This window comes from Pezoporus wallicus, unplaced genomic scaffold, assembly GCF_028554395.1.
Source record: "Pezoporus wallicus isolate ANWC-B61680 ecotype Strahan unplaced genomic scaffold, APGP_CSIRO_Pwel_v1 contig_11153, whole genome shotgun sequence".
Classification (NCBI taxonomy): domain Eukaryota; kingdom Metazoa; phylum Chordata; class Aves; order Psittaciformes; family Psittacidae; genus Pezoporus; species Pezoporus wallicus.
The window spans coordinates 127,748-153,750 of NW_026639099.1; the positions used below are offsets into that span (position 1 = coordinate 127,748).

Sequence of the window (26,003 nt, forward strand, 5' to 3'; positions counted from 1 at the left end):
GCTAGGCTATGCACGTCTCGACTTCGCTGTCTCCAGAGCGGCGGGCTCTGGGCAGCGGGGAAAGCCGCGAGGCAGCGGCTGGCGATGCCGGCGCTCTCGGGATGCAGCGGCGGCCTCGAGGGACTCTCTGCGCGGTGTGCGCGCGTCCTGCTGCGGGGCCCTAACGTGGGCGAGCGCCCGCAGGCTCTCCTGTGAGCACAGATCGGTGCTCCGGGGCTAGCAGAGGAGAAAACTGAGGGCAGCTGGCGCAGTGCCGTCTCGGGCCGCAGGGTGGTGCTGCCGGCCAAGGCGATGCACAACGGCTGGGAGGGGAGGTGGCTGAGCCCACACTGGCTTTGCCCAGCCCGACGCAGTCGAGCTGAACACAGCTCGGCAGAGCCGAGCTGGGCAGCGGACGCGAGCAGAAGCCCGTACTACCCGCTGAAGCGACACGGCGGCAGCGCTCCGGGCCGCAAGCCAGACTCGGACAGAGAAAGGGCGCACGTCCGCCGTTCCGGCGAGCAGCTGCAGGGCAGACGTCTTACCGCAGGCTTACCGCAGAGGACTGCGCGGGCAATCACCGACACGGAGGCTGTCCGCCGCCCCGCCATGGCGACCGCAAGGCAAGTGCTCTGTCTCTGTGCTTTCCTCTCCCTGCCGCACGCTCGCGCCGAGCCCATCCGCTACTCCGTAGCCGAGGAGAGCGAGAGCGGCTCCGTGGTAGCCAACGTGGCGGAGGACGCGGGGCTGGCCCCGGCGCAGCTCTCGGCTCGCCGCGCCCGCCTGCTCTCGGAGGACGGCCGGCAGCACCTTCGCTTAGAGCCGGGCACCGGCCGCCTCGTCGTGGCCGAGAGGCTGGACCGCGAGGAGCTGTGCGGCCAGTCCGCTACCTGCACTCTGCCCTTCGAGCTCCTGTTGGCAAACCCCGTGCAGTTCTTTCGGGTGGAGGTGGGCGTGGAGGACATCAATGACCACGCGCCCGTTTTCCCAGAGGAACGGGTCACTCTTAAAATACTGGAAACGAGCAACCCTGGCTCTCGTTTCCCTCTGCAGGCGGCTCAGGACCTGGATGTTGGCAGCAACAGTATCCAGGCTTACAGCATTTCTCCTGACGAGTACTTTAGTGTTGACTATGGGACTCAGTCTGATGATAAATATATTGAATTGGTTTTGGAAAAGCCACTCGACAGGGAGGAGCAGGCAGAGATGGACTTTAGTCTCATTGCCGTAGATGGGGGTTCTCCACCCAGGAGTGGAACCACCCAAATCCACGTGGTCGTTCTAGATGTAAATGACAATGCTCCCGTGTTCGCACAGAAGGTTTTCATTGCACAGATTTTGGAAAATGCCCCAGAGGGCTCTGTGGTTCTCAGAGTAGTGGCAACCGATCGTGATGCAGGAGTTAATGGGGACATCTCCTATCAGATCAGCCAAGCAGGAGGACAGAGCCACTCAGCATTTGAGATTGACCCCATGAGTGGTGAAATTAAACTCACAAAGTCTCTGGACTTTGAGGCAGCAGAGAATCATGAGCTTAGTGTTCAGGCCACAGATGGTGGAGGCCTCTCTGCAATCTGCAAAGTGGTGGTGGAGGTGGTGGATGTGAATGACAATGCACCAGAGGTTGTGGTCAATTCCTTCAGCAGCCCCATCCCTGAGGACGCCTTGCCTGGGACAGTGGTCGCCCTCTTTACTGTCAGGGACCGGGATTCTGGTTCCAATGGGAAGATCTCCTGTGCCCTTGAGGACCAACTGTCATTCTCCCTGCGGCCAGCCTATAAGAATTACTTTGAGTTGGTGACTGTCAGTGCACTGGACAGGGAGGAGACGGCACGATACATCTTCACAGTCACAGCAACAGACGCGGGGTCACCTCCTCTCACAACCACCCACACCTTCACAGTGGACATCTCCGATGTGAATGACAATGCACCTGTGTTCAACCAGACATTGTACACCATGTATGTACGTGAGAATAATGTTCCCACAGTGCTCGTTGGAGCCGTCATTGCCACAGATGCCGACATGGGGCCTAATGCCAAGGTGACCTATTCCCTTGTCCCACCTCACCTTACAGAGCACCCTCCTTGCTCCTGCATCTCTGTGAACTCTGAGAATGGGGATGTGTTTGTGCTGCGGCCCCTGGACTATGAGCAAGTGAAGCAGATAGAGGTCATGGTGAGTGCCTCTGATGCGGGGTCACCTCCCCTCAGTGCCAGTGTCACTGTCTACATTTCTGTGGTGGATGAAAATGACAATGCTCCACTGGTGCTTTACCCCTCACAGGACAGCAGCCCTGCATCCAGTGAGCTGGTGCCCATTTCAGCTGAGGCAGGCTACCTCATCACCAAGGTGGTGGCTGTAGATGCTGACTCAGGGCAGAACTCATGGCTCTCCTACCACCTGCTGAGGGCTACTGATCCTGGACTGTTTGCAGTGGGTGCCCAGAATGGAGAGGTGCGACTGAGGAGATCGGTGACAGAGAGAGACACCATGAAGCAGAAGCTCGTCATACTGGTGAGAGACAACGGTCAGCAACCACTGTCAGCCACTGCAGCGCTGAGCGTACTTCTGCTCAGTGACTTCTCGGACATGCGCCTGCCACACAGCAGTCTGACCACAGAGGATGAGGGCAGCTCCCTGACGATATATTTAATCATTTCCTTGGTCTTCATCTCACTTCTCTTCCTTGTGTCCACAGCAGCCTTCGTCATTCACAAGGTGTGCAAGAGAAAGGAACTGAAGGATGGGCATGTGCTTTATGGTGCCAACAACTTACAGAGCAGCCTGGCTGATGCAGCTGCTGCAGGGACCCTGCCCCATGCCTATTGCTATGAGATCAGCCTCACAACGGGCTCTGGCAACAGTGAGTTCAAGTTCCTGAAGCCCATCCTCCCCAGCCTGCCACCACAGCTTCATGCCACAGGTGGGGGTACCAACAGTGAACTAGATTTCCCCTGTGGCAATCTCACTGCAGAGGACGTGGCACCAGCCAACCCTCCACTCTCTGCGGAGCAATTCAATAGTCTTTCCTTTAACTAGCATGGGGTTGGTAGAGACAGAGGTTTAGTGTCTGACAGGAAAGGATTCCAGCTCAGACATGCGGCAATGGTGCCTCCAGAATTAATCTGCATTTGCAATTATTGATTTCTCTCAAAAGAACATGTGAGAAAAAATAGTTACTACTTCTACAACAAAACCTAACAAACTAAAGCTCCCTCACTCAGGCAATAGAATGTTCTAGCTCTGTTACAGCTATTGCTTTAATGTTTTGAGATTGAGATTTGTTCCAGGAGCTTAGTTAATTTTTTGTCTCGGTTGCTGGCAGGCAAGACTATGGACTAATTTCTTTGTGCTGTAATGCAATGACACAGTCGGGCAGACTACAACCTCACTGAAATGCACGAGTCATGAAAGCAAGTATGTTGTACCATGTAACAATGTGGTGTATGGGGCCCCTTCTCATCCGGGTTCTGCTTGTCTCTGTCTGAGCTGGATGGGCTCTGTGTATTTTTTCTGCTGGTCACTTTGTCAATATCTTGGTTGAGTCCCTGGCTGCACTGCTCAAGGGCTAGAAATCAAATCAGGCAGTTGCGCATATCCAGCCTTTGCACACCATTCCAGAGAAGGAGAAAGTTGTTTTGACCTTTTGAGTACAGCATTCTCATTGTCAAGGGATAACGAGATCTTTCATTTGCCCATAAGGAGTGATGGGATAGGTTGTCTCCTTGGGATTGGAGCATACAGCAGCACAAATGGTATTTTGATAAATTGTAATGGACTAGACTCAACTGCAAATATTTCATTTTGAAGGCACCTGCAGTGATCACCTGGTCCAGCTGCCTCACCAGAGCTTACAGAAGTTAAAGCATATTTCTAAGGACATTGTACAATGCCTGTTAAACACTGACAGGCTTCGGTCATCAATCACTTCTCTAGGAAGCCTGTTCCAGTGTTTGGCCACCCTTTCAGGAAAGAAATGCTTCTAATATCAAGTATATTCCTCCACTGGTGTGGCTTTAAACCTTACCCACTATTACTGAATATAAGGGAGAAGAGTTCATTGCCTCCCTCTCTACCGCCCTTCTTTAGGAAGCTGACATGCTGTTTAAATTGTGGCACCCAGCAGAGCACCCAGTACTCAAGGTGAGGCCACACCAATGCTGAATGCAGGGGGATAATCAAGTCTTGTGAGTGACATTGTGCTGGTTTTGATGCCAACAGGATGAAGTTTGTCATTTTGGCTGCCAGAGCACACTGCTGGCTCCTACTGAGACTGCAGCCCATCAGTACCTCTACCAGCTGCCTTTCTGCAGGGCTGCCCTCCAGCCTCTGCTTGCCCAATTTAGACTAAAATCCAGAGAAACTACATCCACCCCCTTCTCTTCATCAATGAGGCAGGTGACCTTAGTACCCAGTATAATCTTCTCCATATGTTTTTCAGGAGCTGTTTTCTCACCTGTTGGTGAGACCAACAGGTCTGTAGTTGCCTGTGTAGTTGCCTCATGCCCCTCTTGAAGACGGGAATGACATTGGCTAGCTGCTAGTCAAAAATCTCAGGGGTCTGGGCAGCCCTGGGGGCTAATGATTAAATTTAAACTTGAGACAAGCACTGAATGGCTTCTTCTTAGTCCCTGTTAACTCAGGGAGGGATCACCTTCCACAAGTACCAGCCTAATGTTTTCTTTTGACCTTCACTTGTTGTAAATGTACTAAAAAATGCCATTCTCACCTAAAACAATGGCCAGTTTCAACTGTGATGCAGTTTTGGCCTCTCCTGTCTTCTCCATGTGTATACGAATGACAGCTCTGTAAGCTACCTGCAATGCCAGACCTTGCTTCCAGATGCCATACCATTTATTTTTCCTCTGGAGCTTCACAGTTTCCTGTTCAGCTGAGCTGGTCTTCCGACCCAAAAGCTTGACTTTTGGCACATGGAATTGCCTGCTTATAGACTATAATCAGTTGTGAGAACATGTTCCTTGCCCTGGGTTATATTGTAGGGAAACTCCACAAGCTGATTTAAGGGACTTTTTCTGAAGGTGGAATTGAGATGAAATCAGAAAAGGGACTTTGGATTTGGCCTTGTTGTTGTTGTTTCTGAATGCAGGCGGGGGTGGAAAGATGTACTATTATGATTTTCTGCGCTTTTTATTAGACAATTGCATTCTCATTGCCTTTTCTTCTCTTTGAGTATTGTATCTTCCTTTTAAGAATTCTCTCATCTGTGTATAGTAGCGGACTGTTTGTATGAAGGCAGCATGGCATGGAATATTTGGAAGCCCTCACGGTGTGTTGTACTGCAGTTATAAACTGTGCTTTTGTAATGTGAGAGACTCTTATGTGTAAAAGCAAAATAACATCCAAGTGCTTTGTGTGGAGTGATCAGTCATTGTAGAGCTGTTCTTTCTGGAAAAACTTTCTTCTAGATTCCAAAGACCCAGGAGTATTTCACATGTCCCTTGTCTGAGGTAAGGTTGAGTTGGTACAGTTCTTGAGCTGGGAGATGTTGCTGGCAGAACCTTCAGGAAAGTTGTAGCAACCAGGGTATTGCTGGCAGACCTCTACGGGTCTCCTTGGTACTGTCTTGCTATGGCATTTTATGCAGATTGAGGTGACCTGTCCTCTGCCTTCCTAGAGACTCTGGGTGTGCCTTGGTGTCTGCAAAGCAGGGAGGTAGCAAGAATGACCTGCCCTGACAGCTCCAGCTGCAGATGGCAAGTGTAAGCCTTTTCAGAACAAAGTGTTTGTGACACTAAAGTTGTAGGAGTTTCAGAAGATGGATGTCACAAAGATGGCATCCCTGTTCTTTTGGAAGTGTTTTGGGCAGCACCGAGGTGAACATTTGGTGAGAAAAAACAGCAATCAGGGAGAGGCTTTCCGCAAATGTCTCAGTCTTTACTGACAAGTGCTCTAGCCTCATCACCCAAGCCACAGAGGGCAAGTCATGGACTGGGAGAATAACACTGTAGAAACGATCATGTTTGAGTCAATATAAAGAACAGGATGCAGGAATACACAGGACCTGAAGAGATGCAAGTGGCCAAGATATTATCATGTTTCAGAAGTCATGTCAGCCAGAATCAGATCCCAATGACAGAATGGGAAACATACCCCCATATTTACAAAGAGAACCAGGTAACTACAGGCTGATCAGTCTGTTCAGCAAGATCATGGACCAGATCTCCCTGGAATGCACGCAAAGGCTCATGGATGTGATTGGTGCCTGCCGACATGGCCTCACTAACATCCCTGAACAATTTGATGGCTTTCTACAATGGGGTTATGGCATTGGTCCATAAGGGAAGACTGAATGCTGTCATCTACTTGGACTTGGGCAGACTTGACTCTGTCCCACATTACATCCTTCTCAAACTGGAGAAATATCTATATGATGGATTTACTTAGAATGGATATGGAATTGGAAGAATGATTGCACTCAAAGATTTGTGGTTAATGGCTTGATGTCCAAGTGACAAGTTGTGCTGCTTGATGCAAAGCTAAGTGTGACCTAGCAAGGCATGCTTCCAGATCTTAGGCTGACTACATATGAATGACATAGTTCTGCTGGAGTGAGTCAACAAGAGTGTCACGATGATCAGATGAGTGGAGCACTTTCTATGAGAAAACCGTGAGAGAGCTGGGGTTGTTCAGCCTGGAGAAGTGAGGGTTCGAGGTGACTGATTTCCAAAAGGAGGAATACAGGAGCATCTAGTGATAGGACAACTGGTAATGGCTTTAAACTGAAAAAGGGTAGATTAGATTTTAGGGAGAAGTTCTTCCCTGTGAGGCTGGTGATGGACTGGAGCAAGTGGTTTGATGTCACACCCATTGCCTGGTTGGATGTGGCTTTGAGCAACCACAATAAGCAGAATGTGTTCCTGGCCATGGCAGAGGGTTGGAACAAGATGAGCTTTAAGGTCCCTTTGAAGCCAAACCATTCAGAGATTTCTCCATTCTAAGAAATGCCGAGGACTACAGCCATTCCTTCTACAAGGCTCTGGTATAAAGATGCGCTGAGCAAAGACTCTGCTATCCAGTCAACCTGAGCATGAAAATCTGATGGAATAGATCCTTGAGACCATTGAGTCCAACGGTTACTTAACACTGCCAAGTGGATCACAAAACTATGTCCGAAAGTGACATGTTCAGGGATTGTGACTCCACCACTTTCCTAGGAAGCCTGTGCCAACATTTGACAACCCTTTTAGTGGTCTCCTAACGTCCAATCTAGACCTTCCTGGCACAAATTGAGGCTGTCACGTTCTGTCATTTGCTTGCAAGAGACTGACCGCACCCTCATTACAATCTCCTTTCAGGCATGGGCCTTGGCTGTCATCTGCTGTGTTCTGTTGCACAAATCTTTTGGTGGAAGAAGAAACAAGTCATTGTAAGAGAGGAACCTTCAGGCAGCACTCACTTGCTACTGGTGATAAAGCCACCAGCGAGCAATCAGTCGCCATAGGAACTTCTTTACCTGGGACAGTGGAAATGAATACAAACTGCCATCTGGCAGGAAACTAAACTGGCTTGAAAAGCTGTAAGGGAGTATTCTTTTCCCTGAGTGTGGTCTATCTGGCAAGCAGTGCGTGTCTGGAGTCCTGTGTGAAGCTACTTTGCTCAGGGTTCTCCATATCTAAGGGGATATAGGATTCTGGATGCTAATCTCCTCCGACAGTGACAGCTGTAACAAGAGTTGCGAAAGACATTTGAGAAAGTCGGTGTGTCTCTCCTCCGGAGATAACAAGGAATCAGCACCTCCTGCTGTAAAACTGCTGCTTCTCGGGTCGTTCCAGCTGGATGGGCCAGGTGTCTGATGCACTGCTTGAGGTATTATCACGGCTGTTACAGAGTGAGAGGACGAAAGTCTCTTTCCAGCACTTGAGAACTTTCATACACTGCTTTCCTCTCGGGCTCTTCGGAGGCGCCCTTAAATGGCGCATTCTTTAAGAAGCATTGCGGTGGGCAGGAGCGGTCAGAGAGACTACCCAGGGGGCAGGCACTTTCCGTGCCTTTCCAAGCACAACCAACCTCGGCATCGGCTCTTTGGACGGATTCTGCCCCGCTTCTGCGTGTCCGACCTCGCCTTTAGGGAGACCACGCTGTGCACGGGTAGCCTCCGGGACGTCGCCCACGGCGGGCTCTGGGCAGCGAGAGAAGCCGCAGAGCAGGTGCCGGCGATGCCCGGCGCTCGGGATGCAGCGGCGACCCCGTGGGGCTCTCGGCCCTCCTGACCGGCTCTGCCATCCCCGACGTGGTGTGCGCGCATCCGGCAGCGGCGCCGCAAAATGGGTGATAGCCCAGTAGCTGCTGGTGTGCGCACGGGTCCGTGTGCCGGTGCGAACCGACAGCGCGGGCAGAGGGAGGATACGGGCGCAGTCCCGTCTCGGGCCGCAGGGTGGTGCTGCCGGCCAAGGCGACGGAGAGCAGCTGCGAAGGGGGGTCGCCAAAGCCCACACTGGCTCTGCCCAAACCAGCAGAGCAGAACCCAGACCAGCAGAGCCCAGACCAGCCCGGCAGAGCCGAGATAGGCAGCGGACGCGACCAGAAGCCCGTACCAACAACCACTGCCGGGACACGGCGGCAGCGCTCCGGGCCGCAAGCCAGACACGGACAGAGAAAAGGGCGCACGGCCGCCTTTCGGGCACACTGCTGCCGGGCGCCGATTACCGTGGAGGACTGCGCGAGCCATCCCCGATACAGACGCTGTCCGCCCCCCCGCCATGGCGACCGCAAGGCAAGTGCTCTGTCTCTGTGCTTTCCTCTCCCTGCCGCACGCTCGCGCCGAGCCCATCCGCTACTCCGTAGCCGAGGAGAGCGAGAGCGGCTCCGTGGTAGCCAACGTGGCGGAGGACGCGGGGCTGGCCCCGGCGCAGCTCTCGGCTCGCCGCGCCCGCCTGCTCTCGGAGGACGGCCGGCAGCACCTTCGCTTAGAGCCGGGCACCGGCCGCCTCGTCGTGGCCGAGAGGCTGGACCGCGAGGAGCTGTGCGGCCAGTCCGCTACCTGCACTCTGCCCTTCGAGCTCCTGTTGGCAAACCCCGTGCAGTTCTTTCGGGTGGAGGTGGGCGTGGAGGACATCAATGACCACGCGCCCGTTTTCCCAGAGGAACGGGTCACTCTTAAGATAGTGGAAAGGAGCGACCCTGGCTCTCGTTTCCCTCTGCAGGTGGCTCAGGACCTGGATGTTGGCAGCAACAGTATCCAGGCTTATAGCATCTCTCCTGACGAGTACTTTAGTGTTGACTATGGGAGTCAGATTAAGGGCAAGAAGTATCTGGAACTTGTTTTGGGAAAGCCACTCGACAGAGAGGAGCAGGCAGAGGTGGATTTCAGTCTCATTGCAGTAGATGGGGGCTCTCCACCCAGGAGTGGGACCACCCAAATCCATGTTGTCATTCTAGATGTAAATGACAATGCTCCCATCTTCTCACAGGAACTTTATGTTGGGCAGGTTTTGGAAAATGCCCCAGAGGGCTCTGTGGTTCTCAGAGTCGTTGCGACCGATCGTGATGCAGGAGTTAATGGGGACATATCTTATCAGATCAGCCAAGCAGGAGACCAGAGCTACTCAGCATTCACGATAGACCCCATGAGTGGTGAAATTAAACTCACAAAACCTTTGGACTTTGAGACAGCAGAGAATTATGAGCTTAGTGTTCAGGCCACAGATGGTGGGGGCCTCTCAGGAATTTGCAGAGTGTTGGTGGAGGTGGTGGATGTGAATGACAATGCACCGGAACTGGTGGTCAATTCCTTCAGCAGCCCAATCCCTGAGGATGCATTGCCTGGGACAGTCGTTGCCCTGTTTACTGTCAGGGACCGGGATTCTGGTTCCAATGGGAAGATCTCCTGTGCCCTTGAGGACCAGCAGTCATTCTCCCTGCGGCCAGCCTATAAGAATTACTTTGAGCTTGTGACAGTCAGTGCACTGGACAGGGAGGAGACGGCACGATACATCCTCACTGTCACAGCAGCAGACGCGGGGTCACCTCCTCTCACAATCACCCACACCTTCACAGTGGACATCTCCGACGTGAATGACAATGCACCTGTGTTCAACCAGACATCGTACACCATGTATGTACGTGAGAATAACGTTCCCACAGTGCTCGTTGGGACTGTTGGTGCTGTAGATGCTGACATTGGGCCTAATGCCAAGGTGACCTATGCTCTGGTCCCAGCCCACCATACAGAGCACCCTCCCTGCTCCTGCATCTCTGTGAACTCTGAGAATGGGGATGTGTTTGTGCTGCGGCCCCTGGACTATGAGCAGGTGAGGCAGATCGAGGTCATGGTGAGTGCCTCTGATGCAGGGTCACCACCTCTCAGCGCCAATGTCACCATCTGCCTTGTTGTGGTAGACGAGAATGACAATGCCCCACTGGTACTATATCCCTCACAGGAAAGCAGCTCTCCATCCAGTGAGCTGGTGCCCATTTCAGCTGAGGCAGGCTACCTCATCACCAAAGTGGTGGCTGTTGATGCTGACTCAGGGCAGAACTCGTGGCTCTCCTACCACCTGCTGAGGGCCTCTGATCCTGGACTGTTTGTGGTGGGTGCCCAAAGTGGGGAGGTGCGACTGAGGAGATCGGTGACAGAGAGAGATGCCGTGAAGCAGAAGCTCGTCATACTGGTGCGAGACAATGGGCAGCCACCACTGTCAGCCACTGCAGCAATGAGTGCACTCCTGCTCAGTGACTTCTCGGACATGCACCTGCAACACAGCAGCCTGACCACAGAGGATGAGGGCAGCTCCCTGACAATGTATTTAATCATTTCCTTGGTCTTCATCTCACTCCTCTTCCTCATGTCCACAGCAGCCTTTGTCATTCGCAAGGTGTGCAAGAGAAAGGAACTGAAGGATGGGCATGTGCTTTATGGTGCCAGCAACTTGCAAAGCAGCCTGGCTGATGGGGCTGCTGCAGCTACCCTGCCCCATGCCTATTGCTATGAGATCAGCCTCACAACGGGCTCTGGCAACAGCGAGTTCAAGTTCCTGAAGCCCATCCTCCCCAGCCTGCCACCACAGCTCCATGCCACAGGTGGGGGTACCAACAATGAAGTAGATTTCCCCTGTGGCCCTGGTACTTCAGGGGACATGGAACCAGACAACCCTGGGATGCTTTCTGCAGAACAGTTCAATAGTCTTTCCTTTAACTAGCATGGTGTTGGCACAGATGCTTCACATTTAATGACAGTAAGGATCCCTGCTAGGACATGTGGCAATGTGACTTCCAGAGTAAATCTGTATTTACAGTTGGCATCAATGACTTCCTGCAAAGTGAGGAAAAATATTGAGTTCTCCTACAGAATAAAACACAACAAAAGAAATTAAGACTGCCTCATTTAGGAAACCTTTGTTATAGAGGTGAAAATACAATTCTGAAATGCTTTGAGGATGTTTTTAGTTCCATGACCCCAGCTATGATTTCATCTCAGTTGCTGGCAGGCAAGACCATGGAAAATTCCTCTGTGCTGTAACGCAAACTACAACCATGCTGAAATGCACATAGCCCTCCTTGTGGGTCAGGAAAGCAAGGATGTTTTGAGCACTGTGTGACGATGTGATGTGAGTACATGGCTCTTTCTCCTCTGGGTTCTAAATTTCTCTGTCTCAAATGGAAATGCTGTGTGTCTTTCCTTCTGGGCACTGAGTCTGTCCATACAGTGGTTGTGTGTCTGCTTAAGCTGCACAAGAGCTACACATCACAGCAGGTAGTTGCGCACATCCAGCCATTGCACATCATTCCAGCGAAGCAGAAAGTTGTTTTGACCTTTTGAGTGCAGCAGTCTTTTCCTTAAGGAAGAGCAGCAAAACACTTGAGGTCTTCCATTGGCCCATAAGGGGGTGGTTGGGTGGGCTGTCTTCTTGAGATTGCCCGGGGAATACAGCAGCACAAATGGTATTGGGATAAAATGTAATGGACTAGACTAGACTAGGCAAGACTAGACTAGGATACACTAGAAGCATGTCATGGTTTAAGCCCAGCTGGCCACTCAGAACCATGCAGCTGCTAGCTAGCTCAATCCCCCCTTTCTTTCTTCCTCTGCTCCTGGAGGGGTGGGAAGGAGAATTAAAAGAATGCAGCTCCCACAGGTTGAGGTAAGAACAGTCCGATAACTAAGGTATAACACAAAAATACTACTGCTACCACCAATAATAATAATGATAAGTGAAATAACAAGGGGAGAGAATAGAATTGCTCACCACCTGCCAACTGATACTCAGCCCAACCCAAGCAGCGATCTGGGCCTTTTGGTTAACTCTCCTCTGTTTACTGGGCATGATGTGCTGTGGTATGGAATACCCCTTTGGCTAGAGGCTCAGTTTGGGTCAGGTGTCCTGTCTCTGCTTCCTCCTGGCTTCCCCTCCTCCCTAGCAGAGCATGAGACTGAGAAAGTCCTTGGTCGGAGTAAACATTACTTAGCAACAATTAAAAACATTGGTGTTATCAGCATTCTTCCTAGGCTGAAAGTCAGGAACAAAGCACTGCACCAGCTATTGAGAAGGAGAACACTGTCTGCTACTGCTGAACCCAGGACAAAGTACTTCATTTTGAATGATCTTCTGCTCCAGCTATCTGACCACTTCAGGGCTGATCAAAAAAATGTTTTAAGGGCAGTGTGCAAGTGCCTGTTAAACACTGACAGGCTTGGGCCATTGACCCCCTCTCTAGGAAGCCTCTTCCAGTGTTTGACCACTCTTTCAGGAAAGAAATGCTCATAATGTCAAGTCCAGTCCTCCACAGGTGTGGCTTTGAACTGCTCCCACACATCCTGTAACTGGATATGAGGGAAAAGAGCTCAGTGCCTCCTTCTCCACTTCCCCTCCTTAGGAAGCCGACCCTCGCATGCTTCTTCAATTGGAGCACTCAGCACAGCACACAATACTCAAGGTGAGGCCACATCAATGCTGATAATTATGTCTTGTGTTTGTCTGTTGGATGTGGTTTGTCACCTTGGCTGGAAGGGCACACTGCTGGCTCGTGGTGCACAGGAGCAACCCCAGCAGTTTCCTTTCTGTAGAGCTTCCCTCCAACCTCCGCTTGCCCAGTTTAGACTAAAATCCACAGAAACTACATCCACCCCCTTCTCTTCATCAATGAGGCAGGTGACCTTAGACCTCCATATTTTGTCCAGGCGCTGAGGTGAGACCAACTGGTCTGTAGTTGCTTTCATGAGTAAAGATTTCCTCGTGACCTTCTTGCAGACTGGAAGAACATTGGCTAGTTTCCAGTCAGGACGATCAGGGGACTGTCCTCTGTGACAGGGGACTGGGCAGCCCAGGGGGCTAACAGTTTAACTTGAGGCAAGAAAAGCACAGTCTTCTCTACTCCTTAGTCCCTGTTACTCAGGGAGGGACCATCTTCCACAAGTACCACTCTATTTCTTTCAAACTCCTCTTGCTATGAACATACTTAAAAAGCCATTTTTGTCACCTAACACAACATTGGCCAGTTTCAACTGATCGAGTTTTGGCTTCTTGGGTCTTCATTCATATATGAACCACAGCTCTATAAGCTACCTGCAATGACAGACCTTGCCTCCAGATGTCATACCATTTCTTTTGCTTACCATTGGCCAAAGAAAGCCAAAATTTTTTGCTTTCGAATGGGAAAATTCTGACACAGGAAGAAAAACTTAACTTTGACAGTATTACCACAGGGATTTAAAAACAATCCAGCAGTTTTTGGAAAATCAGCACGAGAATTAGAATCATGAAAGCCACCTGCTCAGACAGGGACTCTGTTACAATATGTGGATGACCCGTTAATTGCTACAGAAACAGGAAGAATGTGTCCAGTGAATGGTGGGATTATTGAATTTTCTGGGACTGGTTATTGGGTAACCAGACAAAAGGCCCAACTAATCCAAACCTGAGTTTCCTACCTAGGATATGAAATAACAGGAGGACAGAGAGAACTTGGGACTGCCAGAAAAGAAGCCATTTGCCAGACTCCACGACCGTCGACCGTCAAGGAGCTCTGGACATTCCTGGGAATGACTGGATGGTGCAGACTTTGGATCCATGATTATGGTGTTCTGGTAGGACCAGTATATGAACTGTTGAAGGGAAAACCCTCCCTCTTTGGACTGGACTGATAAAGCAGAGGAGGCTTTTAGAAATTTAGAGTTAATGAGAGCTCCAGCTCTGGGACTTCCCAGATGTCCCTATGAAAAACAAGGAATAGCCTTGGGGGTCCTTGCTCAGAAACTAGGACTGTACAGAAAGGCAGTGGCGTATTTTTCAAAACAGCTGGATGAAACGAGCAAAGGATGGCCTGGATGCCTAAGGGCTGTGGCAGCAGTCGTCATGAATCTTGAAGAGGCTCACAAATTCACCTTGGGACAAAAGATTACTGTGCTAGTGTCCCATGTGGTATCAGCAGTCCTGGAACAGAAAAGAGCCCACTGGTTATCTCCTTCATGTTTTTTTAAATACCAGGCCACCATTGTAGAACAGGATGATACAGAAATTGTGCTCACTAACGTTGTGAATCCAGCATCCTTTTTGCAGGAACAATCGACAGAACCACTAACACACGACTGCTTGACCACCATAGAGACTATATTCGAGCCGACCAGACTTAAAAGAAAAACCTCTGGAAGATGCTGATTCTTGGTTTACTGATGGTAGTAGCTTCATGAAAAATGGTAAACGAAAGGCAGGATATGCCATTACCTCCACTTCACAGGTAATAGAAGCTAAACCTTTACCTGCGAACACTTTTGCCCAGAAGGCAGAAATAATAGCATTAACAAGAGCCCTGGAATTGGCTAAAGATAAAAGGATAAATATTTGGACTGATTCTAAATACGCATTTGGTGTGGTACATGCACATGGTGCTATCTGGAAAGAATGAGGACTTTTGAACACACAAGGGAAACAGATTAAACATGCTACAGAAATTCTACAATTACTGGAAGCTGTTCAGCTACCTGAAGAAGTAGCTATTATGTACTGTAAAGGACATCAACAAGGTGACTCTGATCAGGAAATTGGAAATAATTCGGCTAAGTTTGAAGCCAAACCAGCAGCCGAACAATCTCAAATCATGTCCTTAATCCCTGATGGCAAACTAACAATTGAAATTTCTAAACCTAGGTATTCAGAAGAGGATAGAAAATTGATTGAGGATCTAAAGGGACAGGAAAATAAAGAGGGTTGGGCTGAAATACCTTATGGGTGAATTGTAATCCCCTATAACCAACTCTGGAAGTTAGTTCAGGAAGAACATAATAAAACTCATTGGGGTAGCAACTCTTTGTATAAATATTTAGACAAACAAATTGTAGGAAGGAATCTATACACCACAGTTCAATTAGTGACAAAGCAATGTCAGTTATATCTTAAGAATAATCCTAAAACTGAAAACAGAAATCAAATTGGGACAACTGGGAGAGGAAGTCATCCGGGACAGCAGTGCCAAACAGATTTTTCTGAATTACCAAGAAAAGGGGGTTATCGATAGTTGTTGGTGTTAACGGATACCTCTTCAGGCTGGCCAGAAGCATTCCCTTGTAGGATAAATAATGCAAGACAGGTGATTAAAACATTATTAAATGAAATAATACCTTGTTTTGGAGTACCAGCAGCAATATCTTCCAACTGGGGTTCACACTTTAGTGCAAAATTGTTACAAAAAATTAGCAAAAAATTAGAAATTGATTGGCAACTACATGTTCCATGTAGGCCTCAGGTCAGTGGGCAAGTAGAAAAGATGAGCCATCTGATTAAACAACAGATTAGTAAAATATGTCGGGAAATGAATTTATACTACCATTACCACTGGCTCTATTAAGAATTCAAACTAAACCTCAGTCAAAAGAAGAGGTCAGTCCATTTGCGATTTTGTATGGAAGACCGTATCAGTCCCAGTTTAAAGGAGAAAGTCTTCAGGAAGTGGGAGAAGACTATCTCCAGCAGTTTCTAATCAATCTGGGAAAACAATTGGAGGAGATAAATAAGAGAATAGTAGGGACAAGAGCAAGAGGTTTGGATTATCCGATTCACCCTTTCAGATCTGGAGACTAGGTTTATGTTAAGAATTTTTCAGTTAGATCCTCTAGAGAAGTGGAGCGGACTGTACCAGATATTACTGACCACCTTTACAGCAGTGAAGATAAAGAAACAACCTGCTTGGATACATTATTCAAGAATTAAGAAAGCACCAGAGCCAGAGAAGACATGGCGGATCAAACCTTCAGGACCTTTATGTATAAAATGGCATTGGTCATAATTTGGACTCATATGATAACTGGCGCACAAGCTTGGGACCAGAACTTATACCTGAAATTAGTGAAGAATGTTACTGATGTTTTTAATTGTAGTGACTGTTGGGTTTGTGCACAGTTGCCTAAATCAGGAGAAAGCCTGGGTCTCCCATTAATTGGAGTTCCAGTTCCTAACACTGTCTCATGGACAAATTTGTGGGTGAACACTAGCAATCTGTATTCAAAGGAAAGGTTAAAATTTGGAATAGTTAATCCTAATCCAGGTAATAAATATTACACCTGTGCACAAAGATGTATTACACCAGGAACCAGGGTAGGAAATCTTGCTTAAATGCCACAGATGTAGGTCACCATTCAAATTGCAATCATACTATTAACACAGATGGTATCATAGTTCAGTGATGGCCCATTCCTAAAGGGAAAGGATGGTATTGGTTATGTGGAGAAAATGCTTATAAGACTCTAAACCCCAACTGGAAGGGGGCATGGACCTTAGCTGCTGTAATACCCAATTTTAACCAGCTTCTCTAAAGTGGTTTTACAAAACCAAATGGCTCTAGACATGTTATTGGCATCACAAGGAGGGGTTTGTTCCATAATCAATGAAAGCTGTTGTTCCTATATAGACCAAAGCGGCAGAATGGAAACAGATCTGGAGGAAATTTGGAAACAAACGAAGATATTTCATGAAATGGCCATGGATGACACCTCCTAGGGTTTTGAAGAAATATGGAAAAAGTTAACTTCATGGTTACCCAGTCTCTCCTGGTTGAGGCAACTGGTTGCAGGAATATTGATGTTAATTATTTTAATATTGATTACTTGTGGTATGAGACAGTGTTCCCTCTGGTGTTGTAAACGGTCTACGACTGGAAAACGAATGAAATTAAGCACCAAGTAGAAATGGGAAATTATTTCAGAAAGAATTTTGATGGTAATGGTAATATACAAAATGTTGCAAAAGAATTTGCAAAAGGACAGAAAAAGGGGGGAATTTGAGACAAGGGGGCACAAAATCACAAAATGGAATATAGAAACCTTTAGAATTAATTTTAAGTAATGTTAAGTTTGAAGGCTTTGTAACAGTAGCAATGGAAAATTACTGAGGTGCATGATACATAGAGAAAAAAAAATATAGAGAGTGCAGCTAGAGAACATACTGAGAATTCTCACAAGATAAATCGTTATAGTTGTGACATAGTTTAAGAAAAACAGTCTAGAAGAACAGGACACAGGGATAAGAACAGGACACAGGGATAAGGAGTATCTGGGAACCGCAGGTGTCCAGGATGGGCTACAGTTAAACTAACTGATGAGTAGGAGGATAGGAGGATTATTATCTCTGGTGCTAATGAACCAATTAAACTGATATGAGCATCTACTGCGCATGCTTCAAAGGCTGCCAGAAGTGACGAAGATTGTTGGAAGAAGTAAACGACCCTCAGAGACCACCACCACAATTCTGTACGCATGCGGGGAACTTTCTGGGAAATTATGTAATCCATACGTAGCCTCGTGAATATGTATGTGTGCCCAGCGGCTATAAAAAGGACGGCTTGTGTGGCAATTGGGAGACACACGTTAGGAGGAGCTATCCCCCGTGTCTCCCGGCGCTGCAATAAAGAATACCTGCTTGTCAGCTTGAAAACTTTGTTGGCAAGTTTGTTCCTGGAGTTTTCTCTGAATCAATATTAAGAGAGTGGCCTTCCCAACTCTTCTGAAAGCTCCAGCTGCAGATAACAAATGTGAGGCTCTCCAGCATAAAGTGTGACACTAAAGGTGTAGTAGTTTCAGAAGATGAATGTCACAAAGATGGCATCCCTGTTGCTTTGAAAGTGTTTGGTGGAGCTCCAGGAGGTGGGCTTTTGGTGAGCAAAATTAGCAACCAGGGAGAGGCTTCTCTCCAGAAGTGTCTCAGTCTTCACTGGCAAGTGCTCCAGAATCAATGTCCAAATCACTAAGGGCAAGTCATGGACTCCGATAATGATGAACAACCTGCTATAGAAGATCAGGTTTGAGACCATCTAAAGGAACATGAAGATGCAGTAATTCATGGGACCTGAAGAGACGCAGGTGGCCAAGCCACTATCCACCATGTTTCAGAATTCCTTGCAGTTGGGTGAAGTTCATAGTGACTGGAAAATCAGAAATATAACCCCAGTTTTTACAAATGGAAAAAAGAGAACTACAGGCTCATCAGTCTCACCTTGATGCAAAGAAAGATCACGGAGCATATTCCCTGGAAAGCATGGAAAAGCTCATGTAAAATAAGATTTGTCACTAGGGCCTCATGTTCCTGCCTTCTACAATGGGGTTATGGCACTGCTGGATAAGGGAAGAGTCACTTACCTGGACTTGTGCAAAGATTTGACACTGTCCAAATGACATCCTGCCTAAACTGGAGAGATACTTATGACGGATGGACAACTTGGTGCATAAGGAATTGCAAGGATGATTGCACTCAAAGATCTGTGGTTAACGGCTCAATGTCTGACAAGTGGTGGTGGTTGATGCAAAGCTAAACTCCCTGACACAAAATGGAGCCATTTCCTCATGTTCTATTACTTCTGACGTGGGAGACGATATCTCCTTGAAACTGCTACAAGATCCTTTCAGGTATTGACCTTGGCTGTCATCTGCTGTGTTCTGTTGCACAATTCCTTTGGTGGAAGAAATTCTGCTCATTTTAAGTGAGGAACCTGTAGGCAGCACCCACTTGCTACTGGTGAGAAAACAGCATTCCCAAGGGCTCCTCGAAGGCGCCCTTTAAAAAGCAACGACGCCCTTTAAGAAGCATTGCGGCGGGCAGGAGCGGTCAGAGAGACTATTCTGGGGGCAGGCACTTCCCGTGCCTCTGCAAGCACAACCACCCTCGGCATCGGCCCGTTGGACGGATTCTCCCCCCTCCCGACAGCTCTGTCCCGCTTCTGCGGGTCCGACCTCACCTTTGGGGCGGACACGCTTTGCACGGCTCGCCTACGGGACGTCGCCAGCGGCGGGCTCTGGGCAGCGAGAGAAACCGCGGGGCAGGTGCCGGCGATGCCCAGAGCCCTAGGGATAAGCGGCTGTCCCGCAGGGCTCTCGGCCCTCCTGACCGGCTCTGCCGTCTCCGACACGGTGTGCGCGCATCCCGCCGCGGGCCCCCAATGCAGGTGAGAGACGGGCAGCCGCCTGTGTGCGCACGAGTCCGTGTGTGGGGAGAGCCGACACCGCGAGCAGCGGGCGGCGACAGACGCAGTCCCGTCTCGGGCCGCAGGGTGGTGCTGCCGGCCAAGGCGACGGAGAGCAGCTGTGAGAGGATGTGGCAGAGCCCACCCTGGCTCTCCCCAACCCAGCAGAGCAGAGCAGAACTCAGACCAGCAGAGCCGAGCTGGGCAGCGGGAGCGACCAGGTTCCCGTACCATCCGCTGCCGGGACACGGCGGCAGCGCTCCGGGCCGCAAGCCGGACTCGGACAGAGGAAGGGCGCACGCCCACCGTTCCGGCGAGCTGCTGCCGGGCGCCGCTTACCGCAGACGACTGCGCGGGTGATCCCCGACACGGAGGCTGTCCGCCGCCCCGCCATGGCGACCGCAAGGCAAGTGCTCTGTCTCTGTGCTTTCCTCTCCCTGCCGCACGCTCGCGCCGAGCCCATCCGCTACTCCGTAGCCGAGGAGAGCGAGAGCGGCTCCGTGGTAGCCAACGTGGCGGAGGACGCGGGGCTGGCCCCGGCGCAGCTCTCGGCTCGCCGCGCCCGCCTGCTCTCGGAGGACGGCCGGCAGCACCTTCGCTTAGAGCCGGGCACCGGCCGCCTCGTCGTGGCCGAGAGGCTGGACCGCGAGGAGCTGTGCGGCCAGTCCGCTACCTGCACTCTGCCCTTCGAGCTCCTGTTGGCAAACCCCGTGCAGTTCTTTCGGGTGGAGGTGGGCGTGGAGGACATCAATGACCACGCGCCCCTTTTCCCGGAGGAACGGGTCACTCTTAAGATACTGGAAAGGAGCGACCCTGGCTCTCGTTTCCCTTTGGAGGTGGCTCAGGACCTGGATGTTGGCAGCAACAGCATCCAGGCTTACAGCATTGCTCCTGAGAATGAATACTTCAGCACTGACTTTGGAACTCAAACTGAGGATGCCAAATACATTGAACTTGTTTTGGAAAAGCCACTCGACAGGGAGGAGAAGGCAGAGATGGATTTCAGTCTCATTGCCATAGATGGGGGCTCTCCACCCAGGAGTGGGACCACCCAAATCCACGTGGTCGTTCTAGATGTAAATGACAACGCTCCCGTGTTCGCACAGAAGGTTTTCATTGCACAGGTTTTGGAAAATGCCCCAGAGGGCTCTGTGGTTCTCAGAGTAGTGGCAACTGATCAGGATGCAGGAGTTAATGGGGACGTCTCCTATCAGATCAGCCAAGCAGGAGGCCAGAGCCACTCAGTTTTTGTGGTTGACCGCGTAAGTGGTGAAATTCAACTTACAAAGTCTCTGGACTTTGAGGCAGCAAAGAATTATGAGTTTAGAGTGCGGGCCACAGATGGTGGGGGCCTCTCCGCAATCTGCAGAGTGTTGGTGGAGGTGGTGGATGTGAATGACAATGCACCAGAGGTGGTGGTCAATTCCTTCAGCAGCCCCATCCCTGAGGATGCATTGCCTGGGACAGTGGTCGCCCTCTTTACTGTTAAAGATGATGATTCTGGTGTCAATGGGAAGATCTCCTGTGCCCTTGACAACCAACTGTCATTCTCCCTGCGGCCAGCCTATAAGAATTACTTTGAGCTTGTGACTGTCAGCGCACTGGACAGGGAGGAGACGGCACAGTACATCCTCACAGTCACAGCAACAGACGCGGGGTCACCTTCTCTCACAACCACCCACACCTTCACAGTGGACATCTCCGACGTGAATGACAACGCACCTGTGTTCAACCAGACATCATACACCATGTATGTACGTGAGAATAATGTTCCCACAGTGCTCGTTGGGACCGTCAGTGCTGTAGATGCCGACATGGGGCCTAATGCCAAGGTGACCTATTCCCTGATCCCAGCCCACCTTACACAGCACCCTCCCTGCTCCTGCATCTCTGTGAACTCTGAGAATGGGGATGTGTTTGTGCTGCGGCCCCTGGACTATGAGCAGGTGAGGCAGATCGAGGTCATGGTGAGTGCCTCTGATGCGGGGTCACCACCTCTCAGCGCCAATGTCACCATCTGCCTTGTTGTGGTAGATCAAAATGACAATGCCCCACTGGTGCTTTACCCCTCACAGGACAGCAGCTCTCCATCCAGTGAGCTGGTTCCTGTTATGGCTGAGGCAGGGTACCTCATCACCAAAGTGGTGGCTGTTGACACTGACTCAGGGCAGAACTCGTGGCTCTCCTACCACCTGCTGAGGGCTACTGATCCTGGACTGTTTGTGGTGGGTGCTCAAAGTGGGGAGGTGCGACTGAGGAGATCGGTGACAGAGAGAGATGCCGTGAAGCAGAAGCTCGTCATACTGGTGCGAGACAATGGGCAGCCACCATTGTCAGCCACTGCGGCAATGAGTGCACTCCTGCTCAGTGACTTCTCAGACATGCGCCTGCCACACAGCAGTCTGACCACAGAGGATGACGGCAGCTCCCTGACAACCTATTTAATAATTTCTTTGGTCTTCATCTCACTCCTCTTTCTCGTGGCCACAGCAGCCTTTGTCATTTGCAAGGTGTGCAAGAGAAAGGAACTGAAGGATGGGCATGTGCTTTATGGTGCCAGCAACTTACAGAGCAGCCTGGCTGATGGGGCTGCTGCAAGGACCCTGCCCCATGCCTATTGCTATGAGATCAGCCTCACAACGGGCTCTGGCAACAGCGAGTTCAAGTTCTTGAAGCCCATCCTCCCCAGCCTGCCACCACAGCTTCATGCCACAGGTGGGGTTACCAACAATGAGCAAAGTTTCCCCTGTGGCACTCTCACTGCAGAGGACGCGGCACCAGACAACCCTGGGATGCTTTCTGCAGAGCAGTTCAATAGTCTTTCTTTTAACTAGCATGGTGTTGGCAAAGAGGTTTCGTGTTTCATGACAGGAAGGGATCCCTGCTAGGACATGTGGCAATGTGACCTCCAGAGTAAATCTGTATTTACAGTTGACATCAGTGACTTCCCATGAAGACAATGTGACAAATAATACTGACTTCACCTCCACAAAAAACCCAAGCAAACAAAAAAAGTACAAATCCAACAAAAGAAACTAAAGGTCTCTCAAGAAATCACGTTTCTGCTCTGTGCAGCCATGTCTGAATTGCTTTCAGATTAGGATTAGTGCCAGGACCCCAGGCAAATTCTTGTCTCAGTTGCTGGCAGGCAACACTTTGGACCAACTCCTTTGTGCTGTAACACAATGGCGTGATGGGGTAGACGAACCACAACTTCACTCAAATGCGTGTGTCAGGAAAGCAAGGACATTGTGAGTACTGTGTGACAATGTATGATCATAGGGCTCTTTCTTCTCTGCATGTCTCTGAGATGGGTGGGCTCTCTATTTTTTTCCTTCTGGTCACTGTGTCTGTGCGTACAGCTGTGTCTGCTTATGCTGCACAAGGGCTACACATCAAAGTAGGCAGATGCTCCCATCCAGCCATTGAAATTCCAGCCCAGCATGGAGAAAGATATTTTGGGTTTTTTAGTAGAAAACTCTCATAGTCTCTAGGGGAGAGCAGCAGAACAATTTCTTTTTCCTTTGGAACTCCACAAGGATTTCCCTGTTTGGTCAAGCTGATTTTCTGCCCCGCGTGCTTGACTTTTGGCACAGTGGAATTGCCTTCTAGTAGACTGTAACCATACAGAGCTATGAGAATGTTCCTTAAAGAAGATTGTAAAGAAACTCCACAAGTTGTTTTAAGGAACTTTCTCTGAAGGTAGCATCAAGATCAAATCTGAAAATGAACTCTGAGTTTGGTATCGTCATTGTTGTTCCTGGATTTGGAGGTTTCTTGATGGGAGTGGAAAGCTGTTACGATTTTCTGTGTTTTTCTCTTAGAGCATTTGTATTGTCATGTCTTTTCTCCCTCTGCTCTGACTACATTTGAAGATTGCCTCTTCCTCTTAAGGAGGAATGTCACTCCCACATGTAATTAAAAGATTGTTTAAAAGAAAGCATGGTACAGGATATTGGGAAACCCTCATTCTGTGTTGTGCTGCAGTTATAAGCTGAGCTGTTGTAACATGGGAGACCCTTGTGTGTAAAAGCAAAATAAAGAGAACGCTTCAATGCTTTGTGTGGAGCCAGTCACATCTGTAGGGCTGTCCTTCCTGTGAAAGTTCTGTCACAGTTTCCAAAGGGCCAGGAGTGTTTTTTCCGTGTTGTCCCTTGGCCAAGTTAAGGTTGAGTGGGTACAATTCTTGAACTGGGAGATGTTGCCAGTGGAGCCTTCAAGAAAGTTATAAGGAGCAGGGAATTGCTTTCAGGCCTCTACAGGTCTCCCTGGTACTGTCTTGGTGTGACGAGGCATTATATGCAGATCTAGAATATCAGGCCTCCTCCTTCCCAGAGACCCTGGGTCTGTTTTGACGTCTGCAAAGCAGGGAAGTGGGGAGAGTGACCTGCCCTACTCTCCTGACTTCTGCAGATGGCAACTGTGAGGCTTTCCAGAACAAAGTGTGACACTGAAAGTGGAGTTTCAGAAGATGGATGTCACAAAGATGGCATCCCTGTTCTTTTGGAAGTGTTTATGGTATTTGTGGGAACTCCACGATGTGGGCATTTGGTGAGCAAAAACAGTAACCAGGGAGAGGCTTCTCTACAGAAATGTCTCAGCCTTCACTGGCAAGTGCTCTAGCATCAATGATCAAGCCACGAAGGGCAAGTAATGGACTGGGAGAATGACAACCCACTGTAGTTGTTTTGAGACCAACTAAAGGAACATAAAGCTGTAGAAGTACGTGGGACTTGAAGAGATGCAATAGTCAATATATTATCCATCATGTTTCAGAAGTCATGGCAGTCGAGGATCCCAGTGACAGAATAATGGGAAACATAACCCCAAAATTTACAAGGAAAAATTGCCAGGAAACTACAAGCCAGTCAGTCACCTCATTGCCCAGCAAGATCATGGACCAGATCTCCCTGGAATGCATTCAAAGGCTCATGGGATGTAAGGATGTGATTGGTACCTGCGGACATGGCCTCACTAACATCCCTGAACAATTTGATGGCCTTCCACAATGGGGTTATGGCATTGGTCTGTAAGGGAAGACCAAATGATATCATCTACTTGGACTTGGGCAAAGACTTGACTGTCCCGCATTACACCCTTCTCCTTAAAAAATTGGAGAAGTATATGATGGATCTACTTAAAATGGATATGGATATGAAATTGGAAGGATAATTGCACTCAAAGATTTGTGGTTAATGGCTCAATGTCCAAGTGACAAGTGTTGGTTGATGCAAAGCTAAACTTAACCCATCAATGTGTGCTTGCAAGATAAGGATGTGGATCTGTTGGAGTGAGTTGGATTGACTCCAGACAAGGGCCACAAAGATGATTAGATAGCTGGAGCAATTCTCTTATGAAGAAACCTTGAGAGAGATGGAGTTGTCCAGCCTGGACAACAGAAGGCTCAAGGAGGCTGTAGAGCAGCCCTTCCTAAAGGGCCTGTACAAGTTCATGTGGTGATAGGACAAGTGGATATGGCTTTAAAATGAAAGTGGGTAGATATACATTAGATATTATGGAGAAGTTCTTCCTTGTAGGATTGGTAAGGCATTGGAACAGGTTACCCAGAGAAGTGATGGATGTCCCATGTATGGTCAGGTTGGATGGGGCTTTGTGGAACTTTCCTAGTGGAATGTGTCCCTTTGTGTCCATTGCAGGGCAGGTTGGAACTAAATGATCTTTAAAGACCCTTCCAAACCAAACCATTCGAGGATTCTGTGATTCTATGACATGCAGAGGACTACAGCCACCCCTTTTGCATGGCTCCACTATTCAATCATCCTGAGTGAAGGAATAATTTGAGTTGGTAAAGATCCCTGACACAAGTCCAGTGATTATTTAACACTGCTAAAGATACCACAAAACCATGCCCCAAAGTGCCATGTCCAGGGATGATGATTCAACCACTTCCCTGGGAAGCATTTGCAAATGCCTGACAACCCATTTAATGAAGGAATGTCTCCTAACCCAGTCTAGACCCTGGCACAAATTGAGATTATTCTCACATTCTGTACTTCTTACAAGAGACCAACCCCAACCTAGCTACAATTTCTTTTCAGGCATGAGCCTTGGCTATCCTGTGCTGTGTTGTATTGCACAAATCCTTTGGCAGAAGAAGAAATTCAGCTCATTTTATGTAAGGAACCTATAGTGAACACCCACTTGCTACTGGTGAGAAAGCCACCTGTGATCAGTAAGTCCACATAGAACTTCTTGGGACAATGGAAAAGAAGCTGCTCTCTGGCAGGAAAGATCTAAACTGGCTTGAAGGACTGGCAAGGGAGTACTCTTTTCCCTAAGTGGGGTCTGTCAGGCATGCAGTGCCTGGCTGGAGTCCTGCCTGAAGCTACTCTGCTCAGGGTTCTCCACATCCAAACAGACATAGGCTTATGGATACTAATCTCCTCCAATAGAACACCTGTAAGAAACGGAGTTGTGAAAGACATTTGAGAAGGTAGGAGTGTCTCTCCTCCGAAGATCACAAGGAACCAGCACCACGTAACCGACTGCTTCTCGGGTCATTCCAGCTGGATGGGACAGGTGTCTGATGCAGTGCACAACTACAAGATGTATCACAGTTTCTACCCGAGAGAAGGACTCTCCAGGACTTGAGCACC

At 49.2% G+C, this 26,003-nt stretch overlaps 3 protein-coding genes across 3 annotated transcripts; all 3 read left to right on the forward strand.

Moving 5' to 3' along the window:
- Nucleotides 1-537: 537 nt before the first annotated feature.
- LOC130601532 (protocadherin beta-15-like) lies at nt 538-22,341 on the forward strand. The gene is made up of 2 exons (XM_057413674.1): nt 538-3,043; nt 22,239-22,341. Exon 1 carries the CDS (start codon nt 589-591, stop codon nt 3,019-3,021), a length of 2,433 nt encoding a protein of 810 aa, XP_057269657.1. The 5' UTR covers nt 538-588; the 3' UTR covers nt 3,022-3,043; nt 22,239-22,341.
- Nucleotides 8,691-11,233, forward strand: LOC130601531 (protocadherin beta-15-like). Its single transcript, XM_057413673.1, has one exon. It carries the CDS (start codon nt 8,703-8,705, stop codon nt 11,139-11,141), a length of 2,439 nt encoding a protein of 812 aa, XP_057269656.1. The 5' UTR covers nt 8,691-8,702; the 3' UTR covers nt 11,142-11,233.
- On the forward strand, nt 19,618-22,231 carry LOC130601533 (protocadherin beta-4-like). Its single transcript, XM_057413675.1, has one exon. It carries the CDS (start codon nt 19,779-19,781, stop codon nt 22,218-22,220), a length of 2,442 nt encoding a protein of 813 aa, XP_057269658.1. The 5' UTR covers nt 19,618-19,778; the 3' UTR covers nt 22,221-22,231.
- Nucleotides 22,342-26,003: the final 3,662 nt, after the last annotated feature.